Source organism: Neodiprion lecontei, chromosome 7 (assembly GCF_021901455.1).
Source record: "Neodiprion lecontei isolate iyNeoLeco1 chromosome 7, iyNeoLeco1.1, whole genome shotgun sequence".
NCBI classification, from domain to species: domain Eukaryota; kingdom Metazoa; phylum Arthropoda; class Insecta; order Hymenoptera; family Diprionidae; genus Neodiprion; species Neodiprion lecontei.
Window position 1 is genome coordinate 23,949,020 of NC_060266.1, and position 21,215 is coordinate 23,970,234.

The 21,215-nt window shown below is 38.1% G+C and overlaps 4 protein-coding genes across 8 annotated transcripts; 3 read left to right on the forward strand and 1 right to left on the reverse strand.

Annotated features, from left to right (window-relative positions):
• The first annotated feature begins 1,062 nt into the window (after positions 1 to 1,062).
• LOC107223501 (PAX3- and PAX7-binding protein 1) lies at positions 1,063 to 6,997 on the forward strand. 2 transcript variants are annotated; one of them, XM_015663186.2, is made up of 16 exons: positions 1,063 to 1,674; positions 1,813 to 1,991; positions 2,623 to 2,782; positions 2,866 to 2,965; positions 3,055 to 3,212; positions 3,289 to 3,377; positions 3,487 to 3,686; positions 3,782 to 3,971; positions 4,423 to 4,546; positions 4,708 to 4,899; positions 5,012 to 5,211; positions 5,305 to 5,455; positions 5,554 to 5,749; positions 5,851 to 6,049; positions 6,155 to 6,273; positions 6,422 to 6,997. In XM_015663186.2, the coding sequence occupies exons 1-16, from the start codon at positions 1,497 to 1,499 to the stop codon at positions 6,471 to 6,473; spliced, it is 2,487 nt and encodes an 828-aa protein (XP_015518672.2). In that variant the 5' UTR covers positions 1,063 to 1,496; the 3' UTR covers positions 6,474 to 6,997. The 2 variants fall into 2 exon arrangements, with proteins under 2 accessions (XP_015518672.2, XP_015518673.1); XM_015663187.2 differs by having other exon boundaries at positions 1,064 to 1,674; positions 3,295 to 3,377.
• Positions 6,998 to 7,624: 627 nt separating this feature from the next.
• LOC107223493 lies at positions 7,625 to 16,529 on the forward strand. 3 transcript variants are annotated; one of them, XM_046745777.1, is made up of 24 exons: positions 7,627 to 7,697; positions 7,889 to 8,127; positions 8,201 to 8,455; positions 8,539 to 8,697; positions 8,790 to 8,932; positions 9,065 to 9,212; positions 9,626 to 9,810; positions 9,902 to 10,221; positions 10,294 to 10,469; positions 10,549 to 10,766; positions 10,847 to 11,066; positions 11,146 to 11,344; positions 11,427 to 11,640; positions 11,730 to 11,878; positions 11,950 to 12,092; positions 12,177 to 12,310; positions 12,398 to 12,524; positions 12,607 to 12,795; positions 12,906 to 13,244; positions 13,317 to 13,584; positions 13,673 to 13,952; positions 14,046 to 14,084; positions 14,167 to 14,372; positions 16,394 to 16,529. In XM_046745777.1, exons 1-23 carry the CDS (start codon positions 7,685 to 7,687, stop codon positions 14,327 to 14,329), a joined length of 4,320 nt encoding a protein of 1,439 aa, XP_046601733.1. In that variant the 5' UTR covers positions 7,627 to 7,684; the 3' UTR covers positions 14,330 to 14,372; positions 16,394 to 16,529. The 3 variants fall into 3 exon arrangements, with proteins under 3 accessions (XP_046601734.1, XP_046601733.1, XP_015518662.1); XM_046745778.1 differs by lacking the exon at positions 16,394 to 16,529 and having other exon boundaries at positions 7,625 to 7,697; positions 14,046 to 14,088; positions 14,167 to 14,324; XM_015663176.2 differs by lacking the exon at positions 16,394 to 16,529 and having other exon boundaries at positions 14,167 to 14,565.
• Positions 14,928 to 17,990, reverse strand: LOC107223497 (DNA-dependent metalloprotease dvc-1). Of its 2 annotated transcripts, none has more exons than XM_046745789.1 (5): positions 17,856 to 17,990; positions 16,819 to 16,979; positions 16,623 to 16,731; positions 16,377 to 16,496; positions 14,928 to 16,219 (listed from the first exon to the last, which is right to left on the reverse strand). In XM_046745789.1, exons 2-5 carry the CDS (start codon positions 16,947 to 16,949, stop codon positions 14,942 to 14,944), a joined length of 1,638 nt encoding a protein of 545 aa, XP_046601745.1. In that variant the 5' UTR covers positions 16,950 to 16,979; positions 17,856 to 17,990; the 3' UTR covers positions 14,928 to 14,941. The 2 variants fall into 2 exon arrangements, with proteins under 2 accessions (XP_046601745.1, XP_015518666.1); XM_015663180.2 differs by lacking the exon at positions 17,856 to 17,990 and adding an exon at positions 17,220 to 17,703.
• Positions 17,873 to 21,204, forward strand: LOC107223495 (protein Hook homolog 3). The gene is made up of 2 exons (XM_015663177.2): positions 17,873 to 18,013; positions 18,106 to 21,204. The coding sequence occupies exon 2, from the start codon at positions 18,145 to 18,147 to the stop codon at positions 20,260 to 20,262; it is 2,118 nt and encodes a 705-aa protein (XP_015518663.1). The 5' UTR covers positions 17,873 to 18,013; positions 18,106 to 18,144; the 3' UTR covers positions 20,263 to 21,204.
• Positions 21,205 to 21,215: the final 11 nt, after the last annotated feature.

A 21,215-nucleotide genomic window follows, 5' to 3' on the forward strand; every position in this document is an offset into this window, starting at 1 on the left:
AATAATATTACGGCACTCAATCGAAGCTACGCAGTAAATATCGGATAAATGTACATAAAAACGACTTTTCTGCCTCTCGCCAATGAAATGGTGGAAGAAATGCGAACGCTTCTGGTTTCGACCAACTGTTGACTCGACGTCGCGCTTGCCCTACATATTTCAAATTTTATCGATGAATTACGAACGAATGAACTATGCACTAGCTATTTCAAAGATCATTATCACTGCGAGGATCAAACTGTCGTAGAAAATTATTGCTGGATGTTATTATTGGGCTTAAATAGAACGAATATTAGACGACGCCAACCTGGCACGCGAAAGATAATCGAACGAATAAGTAATAAATGACGATCGCCTTGTCCCGGCGTGCGTTGCTGTTTGTAAACAAAACACGATCACGAATGACTAACTTCAGAGACGACTTTTAATAATATTCAAATCATGACGTAAGGTAATAAGGTGAAACAATGCACACACGCTTTAATTGAACCAATCAAAGAACATATCCAAGGTAACATCATACAAACGACAAATTCAAACGTGAATAAAGTAAACGAAATTATCCTCTGTAGGGAATGAAAAAAAAAACTTCATATTTTTTCCTTGAGTGTTTATATTATTATTTACGTGATTTCTGTGACGTCATCTTGGATATGCGTAGACTGAGCGAAAATTGGTTTTCAGTTCTGACACAGCTTATTTCCTTGCATCATGATTCAGATATAAATGTACAACATACCTACGGTACCTGCGGAAATGAAGCCAGAAACGAAATACCTATCATCGCATCATTTCTTCAAGCGATTGCATAGCATTACCAAAATTACAACTGCGAGCATAGTATACCGATAACACTTGCGAGTGTAATTCTTAGATATTTATTTACCTTCGGAGTTTTTTGCTGTCTCAGCATCGCGTTGCTTGCAGCCCGTGAAAATCCATCCTAAAGACAGTCGAACCACCTCCTTTGGTGAATGGCAGAGACCGAATGAATACACCAAGTCCCCCATCTACGTACCGAATGGCTAACGGTATAGTTTGCGGAAAAAATCAACGAGTTGTACGTTAGTTTGTACGACGATTCCAAGTGGCCGTCTAATAGTTGTTTCGGAAGTGAAAAATGCCGATATCAAATAAGAAAATAGAACGATAGTGCACGTTTTACCGTAAAACATATCGATAATTTAGCATAGTAAGCCCACAAATTCTGTATAAAGCATAGCTCGCCTCCTGTTTGGTTAAATTTCTGTGCCCACCGCCCCCTGCCACCCGATCGCAACTATATTCCATTGATTTCTGGTGCTGGCAAATTTGTGTAAAAGAAATACCTGCAGCTTTGGTATCGCACCGCTGCATACAGGCTGCGACTCGGTTTATGCATATATCCCGTTATCACGTTATCAATTACGTAACAGATTGGAGTAAACATTTGACAGTTTAGCTGGTGCGCGAGAAATCCTAAACGGCGTCTAGTATCCATCAATCAAAAGAAGAAAATGTCGCTGTTCAATAAACCGAAAAGGAACATTCGGCGGCGGCCTTTTAACGAGGATGATGAAGATAACGAAAACCGCATGGATTCAAACGAGGATTCACAATCCTCGAAACTTAAACCCAAGAAGAAGGATAAACCTAAACAAACGCTCCTCAGCTTCGGAGAGGAGCTTGATGAAGGTATGTAACTGATATTCATTTGCTGCCAATTTACAAGATTGTTGTTGGAATACGTGTACAAAATTGTGACGGATGACGCGAGTCGATAAAATGAGACTTAAGTTTTAGCCGATGTCTTAATGTCGATTAACGTTTCAGCCGACGACGGAGAAGTATTTAAAGTGAAGAAATCGTCAAGAAGCAAAAAGCTGATGAAACAGCTTGACCACGAGCGGAAAAAAAAGAAAGGTGAAGAGAAAATGCAAGTGGACTCTGAGCAAGCGAACATGTCCGTTAAACAGGAAAAAGATTTAGAAATAAAGACAGACGATCTAGTAGTAAGCTATCTCTATGATGTTTTATTATATTATTAGTATCGCTGCAATTTATTCATCTCTATATAATCTCGATTCCTATTCTTAGTTCAATTGTATCTACGGGCTGAGATCTTAACTTAAGTTGCATTCTTAATGCCTTAAGCTCTTAGTCCTGTGGACTACGTAGTCACAATCCATACGACACGATATCGCAACGATTCGAATTGATATATGGCATAAAACAAATACCCATATTTTCTTTCGTTTGTCTTCTCCACTTTGACACAAGCTAGAATACGCCAATAAATTCATGGACCAGAATTGCTGGAGAATGGAGAAGAAGTTCACCTTCTGACTAACTTCTGTAAAAATCTGTTTGATCTCATTAATCAATTTCGATTCGAAGATGTGTTAATGAAGTCGAAGGATAGAAACGATTTCATCTTGCACCAAATAATTGTATAAAAAGTAAAGAGATGTATCCAAGTTTTTTGATCATTCGTACGAATCAACTCGTATCCCTCACGAGCCCTGATTTAGTGCCTTTATTAAATCATCCCTAAATTCCGACCTTTCAAGCATGTACTCTGTAATGTCAGTTCGTAGGATTTATGTAACACCAACTTTAATATCTTTATATTCTTTGTGGTAGGTGAAAATAAAAAATACCAATCCACTGATATTGAATGGAAGAGCTGCCCTCGTCGCTGGCAAAGATGACTATACGTCCGAAGAGGAGGAAGATGATGCGAGTAATCATAAATTTCGAAAAAATACAGACAGAGCTGACACCATGAAGATACTTCTGGAGAGTAAGCAGAGAAAGTTGATTGAGTGCCCGACGCATTGATTCGCTATTCTTTCCTCTCTATAACTATTTTCATTTGTTTTTTAGGTGGATGTATACCCGACGCTGCAATGATTCATGCCGCACGAAAACGTAGGCAAAAAGCAAGGGAATTAGGGGGCGAATTCATACCTATAGAGGAGCAGAGGTAGATTGTGATGTTCCAGTTTTTGAAAGCTTATTTGTATTCACGAATGAATTTAATCGAAAACTGATATACTTTTGTTTTCCGTAAAGGGAAGAGAAAGGAAAATCCAGACTTGTCAGGGAAGAAGATCATGACAGAAGCGATGATGAAGATTCTCAAGATCGAATCGACATGACAGTAAATACAGACGCACGTGACAAAGAGAAAAGGCGGGAAGCTTTTTTCGCTTCTCAACTTCGAGAGAAATGTTGGTCCCTTTAACTGAATGAATATTTTTACTTATTAAATTTTCCCAGTTGTTCAATTATGCTGATTATTCGAAGGTACAGTTTCAGATAATGAAAGTGAGCATGGTAACGAGGAGGAAGAATGGGAAGCACAACAAATCAGGAAAGGTGTAACCGGAGCTCAGGTAAGAATTAATTTAAAAACCGTTTGTTCAGAGATTATTCGTGATAAATCTCATCAATTTTTTCCGAGCACAGCATAACAAAACTTCCATCTTATCATAACTTTGATAGATCGCTGCTGCCCAGCAAGATTCGATGCTTCAACAACAATATTCGATGGGTATAAATGTTGGGCAAATAATCGCGCCAGGATTACCTCTCGAAATGGCGATGATGCCAGCTCCGCCACCTCCGCCTTCCTTACATCCGCCGGATCCCACAAAAATCGTACCTGTTACTCCGCAAGAAGTTGCCAATAAAATGCGTGGAAGGTAATGACTTCATCATATGATTCAGAGAAATGTGATTGCCGTGTGATTGAAAATCAAAAAAATCCGGAAATTTCTTTTATTCTTATACATTCCAGGCTGGAGAGTCTGCGAGAGGTGTGCAGACGTCATCTTCTAGATCGGGATCGGGTAATCGAGGAATTGATACAAACTCACAAGGAACTGGAGGAAGGTGAAGCACGAGCGCCACAACTTGCACAGCGCTTCAGATATTACCAAGAGTTGCGTGGGTATGTCACTGACTTGGTAGAGTGTCTTGATGAGAAGGTGGGTTCATACGCTGTCACGCTTTTTTTTTTCTTCGAGCAATGGGGTATTACATGCGGTGCCTGTGGTTGGACAGAGACACGTTCTCATAGTAAATTTCATAACTTATTGACACGTGCATTTACTTCTTTCTATCAGCAACAATTTCTGAACTCTGACATAATTTAGAACGGTTCTAAAATTCACTTTACAAAACAAGAAAGTTATCTTTAAGAAAGAGATGCATCGTTACAATAATTATGATCGACGACTTACACGCTTAATATGAGTAGTGAACTGTCAACCTGCGTTGCCAGGGGTCTGGATCTTCTCTGTATTATGCAAAACGTACTTCTAATTTTTTTCAAATATTTCCCAGAGATTATTGTAAGGAAAATTAATTCTAGATGTAAGGGCTGGTAAGTATGTGAACCGTTTTTAAACAAAACCTAACATCTATATTCTTTGTTAGCTGCCTCTGGTGATCGGATTGGAATCACGCTGGCTAGATCTTTATGGAGAACGTTCAGCGGAGCTGATGGAGAGGCGGAGACAAGATACTCGCGATCAAGCCGAAGAGATCACTTCTGCCTCCAGTCAGTTATTTCTTCTTACTGTTTATTCGTTCTTTGAAATTCTACTGACAATTTCTATGCTGGCATCAAATAAATTCTACCTATTCGTCATTATTTATTACCCAAAGAAAACTCTATTTTTATGATCATAAAATGTACATTAAACAATTTTTCATTTCCAGGGAGTCAAGGAACTCTCAGAAGAGGCGTTGAAGATGAAACAAGAATCCGACGAGCTACAGAGAGGGAAGGTAGAAGAGCTCGTCGGAGACGAGCTAGAGAATTAGCATCCACCTTGCCGAAACACATTGACGGTATGTCAAGTGATGACGAAGTTACCGAGCAGCAAAATCTTGCATTTAAGCAGGAAAGAGGTGAGTCTAATCTATGTTACCAATCACAGTTGTTCGCTTGAAAATATTTTTCTATCATATCCAACCGTTAGAAATCATTTTTATTTACATGATATTTTTTAATTTTTTACAGACGATATCGACAATGAGTGCAGTGATGTATTTTCAGACGTTGTTGACGAATTTTGTACAGTTCGTGGAATTCTATCAAAATTAGAACAATGGCGAGAGACTGACATAGTCGCTTACACCGAAGCTTATGTTCCTCTTTGTATACCCAAGATTATATGTCCAATTATAAGGCTGCAACTTGTTACCTGGAATCCAATCATGGTGAGAACTTACTTTTAGTTCAGGCCAATTTTTCACAGCCATAACTATTTCGAATAAGAGTAAATTTTTTCCGTTTCATTTATTGATTTCCAGGAAAGCGTTGACTTGGAAAGAACAAAGTGGTACAACACGTTGCTCCTCTATGCACTGGACAATAAAGAAACAGAAGACAGTTTGAAAAGTGATCCTGATGTCAGGCTGGTTCCATTTGCAATCGAAAAAATTGTTCTCCCGAAACTTACACGTAAGAATCATTTCTGAATTGTGTAAAAAGTGCTAAATGAAAACGAAATATTCTCTTCGATGTCTTAAATTTATCTAATTGTTTTTGCACTTTGACAGTGATTGTCGAAAAAATCTGGGACCCCATGTCGACGTCTCAGACTCTGAGATTAGTAGGCACAGTGAGCCGTTTAATCAGAGATTATCCGAACCTTACCGATCAAAGCAAACCATTACTAACGCTTTTCACAGCCATCTTAGACAAGATGAAACTGGCTGTAGAGAACGATGTATTTATACCAATATTCCCAAAGCAGTAAGTCTGTTTCTTTTTTTTATAGTACAAAAATTAAAGCATTTCTGGCCTGTAGCTTCATACGTCGATTGAAACTAATATTTTTCTGTCATTTCCTACAGGCTTTTAGATACTAAACATCAATTTTTCCAAAGACAATTCTCAATGGCAGTTAAACTGCTCCGCAATTTGCTTAGCTGGCAAGGACTGATCGGAGATACTCCGTTGAAAAACTTGGCTCTGGGATCACTGTTGAATCGGTATCTTTTAGCTGGTTTAAGAGTGTCGTCCGCAATTGATGCCCTTACCAAAGCTAACATGGTAAGATTTCCGGCATCACGTTGAAAAATTTCGCGTTACTCTAGGTAAAACTTACGCCTTTCATTGTACATTTTTTTATTCCATTCCCTGACTTTCTTCCTACAGATAATGAGCACTCTTCCACGGGCTTGGCTACAGGGTGAAACAATAGATCATCTGAAAATGTTTGCCGTTCTCATTCAGCAGCTCAGTGAACAACTGGATCAAGCCAATCCAAGCCATAAGTAAGTTGATATACTCCATTAAATTCTGCTAAAATATACAGATATCTTTATTTTTTTGTATCAATTGATAGACGAATACCATACCTAGATTAAATAATCACTTGAAAGTTATCATAAAGTTAAAATATGATTATAAATTTTGTTACAGTGAGGCGTGGGAATATTCTAAGTCGATCCTGAAAATAATCAAACCTTCATAGCTTAGAGAATTAGAAATGTTTGAAAGTTTCAACCAAGTAATCAACGTTTCATCACATCTCATAGATAGATTAATAATTGTAACTGTAATTTTTTATGACAGGATTCAATCTTGAATAGTTATTGTAAGATATTGAATAATAAGAAATTATTCAATCAAACCATGTAATGACCCCCCGCCTATGAAATAACACGAAAAGACACAGTTCTGTATAGACACAGAAACCATGCAAAATTGAAATAGCGTAAACGGTTCGAGGCTAATGCAACATAAACGGGAATAACTTCTCCACGTATTTTGTAAATATTCATAATATTAATACTAATAAAAATGATAAAGATAATAATAATTAACTGATTTGAGAAATGAATATTCTCTCTTCTACAATGATTGATATGCTTAAAATGATACGTAATATAGGTGAAATATCAGGTCCATTACGATATTTGATTATCGATGATGCGGAATTTGTCTAAAATGTCTGGATTTATTTTGCGAAATTAAACCCAGTTTGTTTGTAGTATAGAATTGTCGAACTCTTGCATGTTTGTACACTGACCCACCAGACGAAGACCTAAAAGTATCTATTTTTAAAACTGCACTACTCCTTATCTCTTAAAGAGATAAGAATGCATTTGTATATTCGTATATAGATATACATATCTAGCAGCCAGGTCAGAAATCTAGCTTACTAACACTCCGCTTATTACATAGTAGTGTTAAATGTTATTAAACAGTCTACAGGTAAATTAAGTAATGCTAGTATCAATTTTTTTTAACTAGCTCCATCGAGAATAATTTATTATAATCATACAGGGAAGTTTATACGAGATGTTGCAGTAGGCAATATTAAGCAGTGGATATTTGGCAGTGAATAAATTCAACCGCATTATCCATGATAATATGCTGTGATAAAAGAGATTTTAGTAACACCCACTACCTCGCCGATCTGTAGTAGCAAAGCTGAAAACTCGCCCTCGTGATGTGTTCACCGTACATACGTTATATTATTATATGATGATACAAACTAAAAGGGAAGCCGGGCGATGTGATTGAGGATAATCTATTTGAGGGGATAACGCATACGTTCTCGTCCGTGAATCAAACGTATGCACACAGACATGCAGGGTACAGAGATAGCAGGGCTTAGGGTCATCTCTTCCACGACTTCCATGAAGCCAGTGTGCCGTAGTGTTGCTGATCGTTCACATCATGAAGCACCCAGGTACAGCTTTCTGGAATGCTTTCTGAATATAATAGTTTCTTATTTACCGGATTTGTGAATAAGTATTATCGTTTTTACCAAGAATACAAGTTTTTGTTCAAGAAGCTATTCCTACCGCACAGTTACACCAAAGCATCAAGGATAAGGTGGTGACTTTTTTCTATATCGTGATAAATTTACTCTGTTTTCAGATCTTCGTGCGAGAAAATGTTTCAGCCTTTGTTCTCACGGTCTTATTTTGTCAGTGCTAAATGCTCTGTGCGTGACAGGAACAAGTGAAAAATTATTTATACCGGGCAAAGAATACATCTACTCTTATGATGCCTCGTCCAGCACTGGTGTTTTTTTACCAGACTCTGCCGAATCCGTCTGGAGCTTTCATGGGAAACTCGTTATTCAGGCCGATCAGGAAGACTCTGTTTTAATGCAGGTTCGCAGAATTATCCATTTTACAACTCCCCGTACCTTCAATTATCATTAATTTCATTGACTCGCACTTGTAGTTGCAATCGTTGCAAACCAGCGCATGGAATGGACCGTCAAATCAAGGTACTAGAGAATCAATCGACATTAGCGACGAAGCCCTGGAAATGCTGAATCCTTTTAGGGTGTGGTATCGTCTAGGCCGCGTTGAAAATATAAGTGTGGAAACAGAGCCAGCTTGGGCTACCAATATTAAACAAAGCATAGCGGGTATTCTGCAGTTGGACATTTCTAACATCCACCAAGATCTGACCTCTGCCTTTCACTCCATTGAGGTGAAGTGACAATTTTAATCAAGAGTAATTAGTTTCACACCCCTGGGAATCTGGAGCTTTGGTCTATAGGTATTATTTTTCAGACCAATCACTACGGCGAGTGTAACATCGAGTATGTTGTAATGCCTCAAAGTGCTGATGAGAAATCCATTTTAAAATCTGTCGATCCACGAACCTGCAAAGGGCATGGAATCCGAACTTGGAGCAATGTGCCCGACATGAGCTGCCCTAACAATGACCAAGTAATGACGATAGTCACGATCTAAAGAAAATCCTCATTTCCATTCGTATAAAAAACCAAAACGAAAAGTTTACGCTATTCTCGTTTATTTAGAATCCTGTAATGAAATCCAGCGAGAGATTTTACGAGATGAAAATAAGTGACGATGCAGATACTATTGAATTTGTCAACGCAACTGGTGGCATTTTTGTACAACCCTTTCAGAGCCTTGGCGAAGCTCAGTTCCTATATGCAAGGTTTGATATATGAGAAACTAATAGTATTCAAAGCCTTTCTTTCAATCTCGTTATGAATTCGAGTCTATTTCTACCCAAATTTTTATCAACATGTCGCTCTTCGTATCGGTATTTGATTTTTTCCACATGCAGACAGGTCTTTCGACTTTTATCGATAAATGAAGTAACGGAAGTTATTCCTACAAAGCGTATGAACACCTTTCCTCTGCATCATTATTTACCAGAAGATGATGTATCAATGTTGAGGAATGTGCCTTTAAAATCGGAAATATTAAGACCTGTAAGTACACTGTACATCAGAACAATGAAAAATGATTTATTTATATAAATGGACAAATTGATTAAACGAAAAGACCCAGACTTCGTCAAAAAATGATTGATCGAGTTTGCAGCAATGAATCTCATCTCAAATAGTACAGCAGCAGATGTAAAAGTCCAATATATGCATGATAGGTTTTGATGACTCACGTAACGTTAGATACATATTGAGCTATAAATAGTAGCTTGAAGCTTGATAGCAGTATCAAATAAAGTGTAAAAATCGTAAGGTCATCTTAATATAGCAACCAAGATTTTATTATCATATTTTTCTTCTGTCGTTTAATCTATAATCGATGGGATGCATTAGAATGTGACCGATAAGACGTCGTTAACAGGGCATGTCAATATTTGAAATAACAAGTCAAATTGCAGATAGAAAGACTCTTGGAAAAGTTGAGTCAGCGTCTAGAAAACCCGGGGCTCGATGTCGAGGTCGAAAATTTACACAACACAACAATAGCCGACCTTCTGTATTACATGGGGATGCTAGAGCGAATGGACTTGCAGAACTTGCATGACCAAATATCTGGAACGAGCTACAAAGAAGAAACTATAATGTGAGTCGCAGTGGCGTAAAAGGAGAGAGAGAGAGAGAGAGAAAGACAAGAAAAAAGTATCCATTGGCAAACGTTAAAATTATATTTATAGGAACCTCTTTCTCGAAGCACTGCCACAAGTTGGAAGCAAAGACGCGGCGCTCTTTATCCTAGACTTAATTCAACAGAAGAAAGTTTCGAATATCGTCGCAGTCCAACTTCTAACGTATCTTCCTTTCCACATAAGGAAACCTGACGTAGAATTACTCGTAGATTTACAAGCATTCCTCAATCTGCCCGACAGTATTGCTTCTGAAGTTCAGAATACAGCAATATTGACTTATGGAACCCTTATTTACAAAACTTGCCTATTGTATTGCCCCTACGAAATGCTAGATGACTATGTTCGTCTTTATCTGGACAAGTTTACAGGTACTTTTCGATAATTGCTTATGTGGACTTGTTTTCACCGATACGTCGATACGAAATGATTATTATTTCCAGAGAGCAGACAGTATGAGAAAAAAATGGTCTGGCTTGAGGGTCTGTCCAACATCCAACTAGGCAAAGTGGTTGAGTTTCTTGAGCCCATTGCTCGTGGCGATTCTACAAAGTCTCGACACCTGCGTTTCCTTGCAGCCTGGGCTTCGTTGCCTTCGGCTCCTCTCAGACCCGACGTGGTACATCAGAACAACATGCTTCCTTTTATAACCACTTATTTAAATCTTCTTTGAATACCCACATTAAACTTTTTCACAGATTCATCCAGTTTACTGGCCAATGTTGGTCAACAGAACGGAACACTTGGAATTAAGAGTCGCAGCAATGACTCTACTAATAGTATCGTCTCCGTCGCTTAGTCGATTGATATCCCTTTACTGGTACATGCAAGGAGAGCCTGATCAACATTTGTACAATTTTTTTTATACAACTTTGAAGTCGATGGAGCAAACCAACTTTCCTTGCTACACTCGCATGTGAGATTGAAATATTTTATAGAGTTTGTTGAAACTCCAACAATTTTACCTTTGTAACAAGCTTGAATTATCAATTTCAGAGGACAGTTTGCTGCGCAATTTACACGTATGCTCCGGAAACCATTTAATAAGAAACTTCTGGTTACTGGAAACTATGTACTTGATTATCAGGATACTTACAGACACTTTGGATCCATGCTTCAGACTATTATAATTGGAAACCCCGTCTCAAATGTTCCCACCGTAGCGTACGTGACGCTAAATAATCACGGAGCAGGAATTAGCTCGAATCAACTTGCAGTGAGTAGATAGTGCGCTCGATTAAATGGATATTGGTTTCAAAGCGTGCGAACGAACGATAATCGTTTTATTTTTCCAGCTGTACATTAAAGCGGACAGCGCGCTGGAAAAGATAGCACCCATTAAGGAATCTGGGGATATAATGGAAGTTTTGAAACAGTTTAAAATCAAAGAAAATCCGGAAAAACCAGTACATGTAGAAATAATTGCACAGATTCAAGGAAAGGCAGTATTGTGCTTACATTTGAACGAAACAAACATCAAGAAAGGCTACAAGTGTGAGTGACGACTGGTGTCACAGATTTATTGTAGCAGATTGGTAATGCAGTTACCAGTATAAACTTCGTTCTTTTTTTACAGTTTTAATGGATCTCACAGAGTATGCCTACATATTTCAAAATATGGCGTTTCACATCAATCAGCAACGCATCAACGTTCCTCTGACCATGGAATCCGTGCAAGTAACTGATCTCGGAACAAATGCGAGAATTTTTGCAACAGCAACATCCATGTTTTCTATGAGGGGAGATTTTATCTACACACCGCACGGGCGTAACAATCGCATCGTACTACGGTACGTCGCATTTTATACCTCACAAACATTTCTATACTAATTGTTGAAAAAGTTGAATGCGTCACTACAAATTTGGGTCAATTTTCCAGCACTTCAACTCACGGGGTCGAAGGTATAGAGAGTTATAATCCACTTACTGACTTGTGGCACGTGGCACAGAGAGCTCGATCCGTTCATGCCTATCTTCCAGTAAATATTACCGTTGGAAAAATGTTCTTCTCTTATATCACTCCCAAAGGTGAAGAAGACCGTATCCGAGTGTCTATTCATTATAGGTGGCTAGTGGTGGTAATATTTTTGTATTTTCAGAGCACGTAACCACCGGTATTACAGCTCATGTAAGGACTACAACTAGTATTCGGGGTCCTCTCTTGAATTCTAAGTTGAGTTCTATGTGTTCGAATTGTCAGGCGATCTACACTGCAAGAAATCATCCAAACAGCAATTTGCAGGTAATAGATGAAAATTGTCTTAGTCGATATGGAACTGTTTGGTTTTCTTGTACACATAATTAAGAAGTTGCGATTCATTATCAGGGACTTAAGGCATTCGATCTGATGGCACCGGAACTGGGCAGTCAGTTAAACGTCAAATTATTTGATTGCGATTCTCGAGTTTCACCGCATCGTTTGGTCGACGATATAATGGCATCCCATCGCAGTAACTATCAGTAAGTACATCAGATGCAATTTTAATAATTCCGACCATTGTAAAGATTCATGAACGAAACTGATTGCATTTCAATTTTAAATAACAGAATATGGCCAGTCCTGAAATCAGGTATTTTGATCTTTCACTTCATGGATTATTTCACGTACGTCCCACCTGGAGGCACCTGTGGAATCGCGGCTCATGCTAAATTGTACGATTTACAACCGACCGAGGTGCGAGTTCATTCTACAACCATTTTTAATACTGTACAGCCGAAGAAAATTCCCGTGAATATAAATTTCTTGGTACTTTCAGGTAAAAGTAGAATACGTAAATGATGTAATTGGCAAGCAGAGGCGAATTTCTCTCACTCGAGGACTCATTGGATCAAGAGATTTCTTACAAGAGTGGAAAATCATTATCACTCACGATACTTTGAACTCATTTGCTAATGGAGTTCAAATAAAGGCAACCAGAACTGAAAAGGGGCAAAAACCTTGGCTGGTATTTTATAACTTCAGATTCTACATAATATTAAATGGTCAAATTTTTTCAGCAATTACCGACGTTCACGTAATTCTTAAATTGTTTTTCATACCCTTGTGCCTTTTCAGATGCACATCTCTGCAGGAAGTCTCCTTCCATCGACGCCTTCGAGACGCAGTCTACTGAATAATACTCCGAGTGGAATTTCTTCTATGGAATTGAATATGACGTGGGGAACTGGTGATGTAAATGAGGTGAAAAGTAAAGGTTCGTTGTTACAAGTAATATTACGCGGTAAACTTAGTAACGATCAAATAACGGAGAGCAAGTCCAAAGTTTGGCCCTATGAAAAATGTCGGCAAGAATCTTTGGGGAAGAATTTTGTTCCTTATACCGAAGCCTGTTACGAAGCGTCCAGAGAATTGTCCACTTTGAGAGAGTATCATGCTCTGGTTACCTACGAAAATGTAAGTTGAAGGCTGCTGCATTAATCAAACATGATTTCAAATGGACAGCTCTATTAAATGACAACCTTACAGCTAACAGGAGCCCTCTCAGAAGCCGTTTTGGAGTTACGAACTTTTTATGATCTGATGGACTTTGACAAGAGTAGAGCCGATCTTTCGCAATCGGATGAATTGTTCATAAACGCAATATTCCCAAAGGGATCGAACAGACCGCTATTGTATGTGAACAAGGTGCAGCTTCCGGTATATGAATTAGAAAATCTCAGTATTATAGAGAGTATTTTAATGAGGACAAGATCCCACGAATATTGGGATAATCCTATATCAAGAAATTTCTTTAGTAAGTTATTCGTCAATTTATGTATGTATTAAATGATATTGATATGCGTAATTGAGACAGAAGCGCTTCAACAACATTGTGTCTTAAGGTACTTGTCTGGTGACTGCGACATCTTTGAGAGCGACAAATAACGTCTCTGCCCTATTTCCACAAGATGAAGAAACTTTATTACTGGGACATTGCCGCAGCAGTAAACCGACCTTTGCAGTTACGTCAAAGACTGATTCCGCTAATTTAACTTTGACGTTATATGACAGTAGTGATAGAATAAAGATTGTGCCAGAGGGAGGCCATGAAGCCGTTTACAACCACAGTGAGAAATTGCTATTCGAGCGAAACTATGTCTCTACAAATGTGAATGGAAAAGAGTTAGTTTCGAGTTCACCTATTATTTGAAAATAATTCTGAATAATATTAACTAATCGCTATTGATCTTTTATGTGAACAATCTGTATTTTCAGAATAAGAAGCTACATTTTCAACGACATGAACGGAAAAAAGTTAGTTTCATATATTCAGCCACTAGTAAAATCGTATAATTGCGAGTAACAACAATTAAATCCGAAATAATTTTCTTTTCAGAATAAGAATGGGTGAGAATATGGTAGAACTCGTATACGTGGACATCGCGTTATTTGTGTACTGGACACCGGAGCAAATAGTTTTACTCTACCCCGACTATGTGCAAGAATTTTCGTGCGGTCTTTGCGCAAAACATACAGATGAAGCGCGAATACTTGGCTGAAAAGCTGAGATTCCTACAGTGGATATTTACTTCAATGAATAAGGTAGAAATAATTTTGATAACATATTTTTTATGTGAAGAAATTAGATTAGGAAGTAGTATTGATTAAATATTAAACGTTCGTAAATACTTTATACTCCTTATAGGATTTAATATGAAAAAAATCGTGACTGGTTAATGACTAAATTTTAGAAAAGTAACAATATTTATTTTGGCTTTATATTCTACAGTCAAAACTAAAGATAAAATTATTGTTATTATATAATAGTGTATGTATCATTTAAACAATAGTATTTGAAGCTGTATATTTTAAGAGTTACCAAACCAATGATTTTCATTCATTATAATACTTTATGCCATCCTTCTACTAAATTAAATTAACTCGAATATTAAAGCTACAGACAAAAAAAAGACAGAAATCTTAACGTACAATAAAAAACATAACTAAAACAGATGTCAATTAAAAAAACAAATTAAATTATCACGAGTAGATGAAATAATAGTTATAAGTTATGAGATTTATTTTTATCGTCGCTAAAGGAACACTTCAAGGCTTTAGATATCCGTTTGGAGAAACTCGTACTGACTCTGTACTTGATCCAATATAATATTTTATTCAGCATAGTTTTTCAATAAGTCTTTGCTAAGGCAGGTATCCAAATGTTGGTTCATATTATTTTCCTTAATGAACTTCATACAAATGGGGCATGGAAAACTTTGTTCTTTCGGTTGGTCACCATTTGTATTTTCGGCGTCGTTTTCTTCAAATTCAGGAATGGAATCATCTGTGAAGGCAGATCCAATGCATGCTTCCAGATGATCGCTCAACGTCACACCTGGATCAATAAAATCGTCGCAAACGAGACACTTTCGTTTGCCATCAACAATTGGCGGGCTCAGAAGGATGTCTGAACCACTTGAGTCGTCTATAACAATAGGACTAGATTCTATATTTATTTTACTAGCTTGAGACAAGTCATCCAGATTGTTATTTCTATTTTTCGACGATTTTGGAGTACTGTGATTTCGATCGCTACCTGAGGCAGATATTAAACATTCGTCAAGATGATCGTTAAGCTTGGACATGCTCACAGGTTTATCGCACACAGGACACTTTGTTTTCTCCGGAACTTTTTCACCATCTACCTTTGGCATTTTGTTGCTAGTCATAACAAGACTGGTACTTTTTCGTTTGTTTGGCGTTTCGCACAAATCAACTATCTCACTGTTCATTGCAATACCATTATCATTCTTTAATTCAGGTTTTACAATCGTGGGTTTTTTTGATTCGAACGCCTTTGAAAAAGGAAACTTATCCAGCAGATTGCTTTTTCCACGTCCAGAACCGCCGAGAACTCCGTTTGAACGAAATTTCGGAGTCTTGGTACTAGCATTTGAGGTCGTTGGAGCATTTACCAAATTGCTCGGACCTCCTGTGCCCCATCCGTGAATATTGTTGGAAGTATTCCCAAGTTTCGTAAATGTAGAGGGATGACTTGATGATGGGACAGCCTTGCTAACAGTTTTAGAAACGATATGATCGTTGGCTGATTTCTTTGGCGGTGCAACTGTCTTCAGAGGTGTATGGTTTTTGCGATTGTCAGGTTTGGTAAGCCAATCTGAGATATCTTTCGATTTTACAATATCGGGAAGTTTCTTTCCAGCAGACTTTTTACCCTTTGCTGGTTCTTTCTGAGGCTCTTTAACCTTTATAAATTGTCCGCCACATGTCTGCTGGTGCATTTTCCACCAGTTATCGTTTGGCCCAGGGGCTCGATTCATTGCACGCCTTACAGTACCAAAATACGGGGCCCGTTTTTGGCAGGGACCATTACAGCGCCACCAATGCTGTTGATATAGTCTCACCTCATCGTGAAAATCATGATATACCTAAAATTAGAATTTACATTAGAGTCGAGATGTTTGTAAATTAGCGAAACTAAACTGTCCATCCATCATTTGACGAACAATTCTCTCCGTGATTTTACATGTTATTCAAGTAATTAGTCCAATCACGATCTCTAAGGACAATTTTGGTACCACATACGCTTATGTCTGTTCCAGCCTCCTTGTTTATCCGGTACATGTGTTTGTGGAACTCTGGACCATGACCATCCCTGTCCCTGTTATTGTTTGTGAGAAATAAATATCCGTGAATCATTTCGTGCTGAAAGATAAAAAAGTAAATAAAACGGAGCAGTGATTTCAATTGATGAAATATTGAAAGGGCAGTTTTAAACAATAAATTTTCTCCTCATCACCATAAAATCAGTAAATCAATTTCATATCTCACCAGAAGTGTTTCAACAAGGTCTTTCCTAGGCCGTAATTTGAGAAGAGGTGCACTCAATGTAATTATACACTGTTTATTTCGTGGGTGAAACGAACACACACCGGCGCATCTGTAAGAATAAAAAGAAAAACGATTCTAAAGTTATTTTCAGTTGAAAAACTTATGTCAATGATTGAGGAATTGAGCAAAATCTCACGTCGTCATTCTTTTGCTCCATTTAACCTCAACAGGCAACAGCTTATTCCAGAAATATCTTGTATTGAACTGTACAAATAACGTATAAATATTCGGAGTTGGATCAATCAGCTCCAGAGTGTGATCTACCATAGTTCGAGGAATGTACTCCTTTCCCTGCGCCTGAAAATAAAAGACAATGAAAATGAACATCGAGGGGCAAACTTTCTTGTAGGCTTGGTACGAATTTGGTTGTATGTGAAACGCAGCTCGATTATCTGTGAAACATTTTCTTCTGTACACGTTGCGGCAAGCCTTTTGCAACGAGTCTCCAACTGACAGTTCGTAGCGACATGAGCGCAGCTGAATATGATACGATCTAATTATTTTCAACAATGAGGGGAAATTTTATTCTTCAATTACATTTTTTGGGAGAATCGCGTTTTCCGTGACGCCGACGTTGTTGTTCAGCCTCTGGTGTATTTCCAGGGCCAAAGTTATGTCGCCGACGTTATTCATTGCTAACCTCGCAATGTTATTCTATCATCCAAAATCAGAAAATCTCAAAGTAGCATTTCGGGAATTGTCGAGGAATCGATCAGCCGTTTTCAACGGAAATTTAAACGCTTGACACTCGACGATGTTTGATTCAATTCGTAGCGTTAAAGGTGAAAAAAACCGATTTCTGCGCGACGCGTTGACAACGAAATCCATTTAAATATCCCTCATGCGTTTGACGGACTGACGTCGATTCGTCATGAAGGTGCCCGCGAGTCAAAAGTTTGAATAGGAAAATTTTGATTAAATCTTGACATAAATAATTGACGTGCTCCAACACATGTGGAAAACACTATTGCTTTTAATCGCAGCTTTATAATCATACAACATGCGTCCGTAATAAAAGCACGTCAATTATTTATTTCACGTCTCAATCGAATTTCGATCAGAGTTTCAATCCTTTTCAAAGTTTCGGCTTGCGGCCGCCTGAAGAGTGCTGCGGACACCAAACATGACGAATTCTGTTGACATATCGAGCTTATACACGTGAAGGTAGCATACCACTGATCGTTAAATGTAGCTACTTCATTCTGTTCATTCTGTTGCGGGACCACGAACTATCAACTAGACGAAGCTCACAGAAGTCCACAATTTTCCTGTTGGGCCCCTGGGCGCGACGAATGATATTTCTCGTTGGTGGGATTTAACCAGGTGTCCAGGTAATCACTGCCCAATTAGTCCTGAAAATGTCAAGATTAATCAAGTTCGATGCCAAGTTTATTGACTGTCAATTTTTATCTCCGATTTCCAGCTCCACAATTAACCAGCGAAATAAGGTTTTGAGGTTAACATGAATAATCAACAGCTAGGGAGCTTGATAAAATGGTTGGACACATTCGAGTTGCAAGCAGCTCATTCGACCCCGGAGGATATCAGTGACGGAGTAGCTATGGCTGAGGCCTTGGCCCAGATAGCACCTGAATGGTTTACCGCTGTTTGGCGCTCCAAGATAAAGACAGAAGTGAGTTCAAACTGGCGTCTAAAAGTTAGCAATTTAAAGAAAATCATTGAGGCTGTTACCGAATACTATGTAGAATGCCTGAACCAGCAGTTATCCGGCTACGTCAAGCCAGATGCAACCAAAATCGGCGAACACTGTGACCATAACGAGCTCCGCAGGTTGTTACAGCTGATTTTGGGATGCGCCGTTAACTGCAATCAGAAACAACAGTATATAACTAGAATAATGGGTATGGAGGAGGTTGTACAGCAAGTTATCATGCAGAGTATTCAAGAACTCGAAGGTTGCATGCAAGGTCCGAGGCTCAGCCTGGGGGCTAGTCTTAATTTTGAGTCGTTAGATTTTGGGGATGGCACTCAACAGAGACTTTTGGTCGAGTTACAAGCTGCTATAGATTCTAGGGACCAGTTGGCCCAGCGTTGCCACGAGTTGGACCAACAGTTGTCTCTTCTGCAAGAAGAGAAAGCTGGTCTGATCGCTGAGACTAAAAAACTACAGGAGCGGCTAGACGAGTTTGAAAATCCTGAGGATTCTGGGTCCAGTTTGAAATACTCTGGGCTTAGGAAACAACTGGAGAGTCTAAAGGATGAGATGTTCAAAATGGAGTCATCCAGAGACGATTATAGACTCAAGGTTGAACTTCTGGAGAAAGAAGTTTTGGATCTTCATTCGAAACAGGAAGATTTACAAAAAGCTGCTGACAAGGCTAATCACCTCAAAGACGAGGTTGATGCACTCAGAGAAACTGCCGACAAAGTTACCAAGTATGAGTTGACGATTGAATCTTATAAAAAAAAAATGGAAGATCTGAGCGATTTGCGAAGACAGGTCAAGATTCTTGAAGACAAAAATATGGAGTATGTTCAGGCTAATATGGAATACGAAGAAGAGGCGAAACGGGCTTCCATGTTAAGAAATCATTTAGAATTGTGCAAGAAGCAGCTGGCCGAAGTAAATCGTAAGCTTGACGAGGAAAGTAACAAATCGGACAAACTTCAATTTGAGTCTAAAAAAATGGAGGCAAAATTGAACGCTGTTCAAAGAGAGAGAGACAGATTGATTATCGAGAGGGATGCCTTGAAAGAGAACAACGAGGAATTGAAATGCACTCAGCTACAGGCTGCTGAAAATTCTGCTAAACCGTCAGACGTCGATGCAGTTGAGAATACGGAAATGATACCTCCAGAAGTGAAAGAAAAGTTGTTACGCCTTCAGCATGAAAATAAAATGCTCAAACTCACTCAGAAGGGAACCGAGGATAAAGTTCCCTCTGTTCAAGCTCTGCTCGATGATTCTGCAGAGATATTAAACACTTTGAGAGGTCAGAATCGGAAGGCCAACCAACGTATAATTGAGCTTGAAAATCAACTTGAAGAAGTTAAAGAAAGTCAAGTGGGTGGTGAGAGCAAAGGCGACAGTGCCGGGTTGCAGAAAAAAATCAATCAGCTGATGGAGGAAGTTCGGAGGCTGCAAATCGAATGCGAAAGACTGAATGTACAGCAAGAGGAACGTGAGGCTACGATCCAATCTCAGAAACAGAAAATCTTCACGCTGCAGGAAAGTCTCACTAGAAAAGAATGCGAAAATGCAGCATTAGATGACCGCCACAAAAAGTATGTCGAAAAAGCAAAAAATGTTCTCAAAAGTCTGGAACTGAAGCCGATTGCTTCTTCTAGCTCAGAGTTACTGATGCTTCGCAATCAAGTAATGGAGAAGCAAAAAATTATTGAAGAAATGGAGAAATCCTACAAAGAGAATAAACTTCTCAAGGAAATGGAAGAAAAATTGATGGTCACTGCTTTTCACCGACTGGGTTTTGCCTGTCATAAAGAAGCAGTTGACCAGCATTTAGCTGCGCTTGGCGCTGGTCAAGGACAATCATTTTTAGCTAGACAACGACAGCCTTCTGCACGCAAAGCATTCCATCCGTCATATAACTCTAAGTAAAATTACGCAATGTCCTGATGCAATTCACAGTGCAAGTTTCAATGAATTTTTGCATCTGCTGATTCATTGAAGTGACTTCAATTTTCATGGAGGCTGCCTTTATAACGAATTCTGTATTTTAGAACCGACTTGTAAAGCTTCGTTCTAAACTGAGATGAAAGGTTCTATTTTATGGAATGATTATAAATAATGTACGCAAAGAAAATGTTGACTCAGGTTACAAACAAGTCAAGAATGCCTCACACTGGTAGCGTGTCTGTATGTTGAAACATATATGAAGACAATTTTATAACTGTAAATAATGGTATAAGGTTGCATTTTCATTTTATAAAAATGTAACTTATTTCCATGAAAGTTTTTATACACTTGATGACTTGATAAGTTGCTGAATGGGAAAGTTATATACAGGGATTTATCCTAATTGAAATGAAAAAAAGGAAGAATTAGTATCTATTCATTTGAAATTAGATAATGAATTTAAAGCAACAACTTGAAATTTTTTCACAAAACCGTTTATATACAATTACTGGACTGGAACATTTCCGGTGTTCAATGTGCACAGGAAATGTCAGAAATTTCCAGAATTGAGATCTATTTTGTCTTGTTTTTTAAAATTGTTTTAAAATCTATGTAAAATAATAGTAAAAAATTTGATATACATATGATTGCTAAAATCGTATGTAGTTTGAATTGTAGGCAATCCGATTTGAGTGCTGATTATTTTGTTTCATTTTATTTGTAGAATATTTTAACGTACGTTATTATCGCACTATTTTTAATGCTATGTTATTCGCGGTTTGCGAAGCTTATTAAGATTCGTATACATATTCTTGAATTAAGCTTGTACTTACGAAATTTGTAGTAATTTTTATTTATGTTGAAACTGATCTATTCTATGGTTTTTCTAACTACTAGTATAAATAAACTACAATATTTTAGGAATGTAATGAATT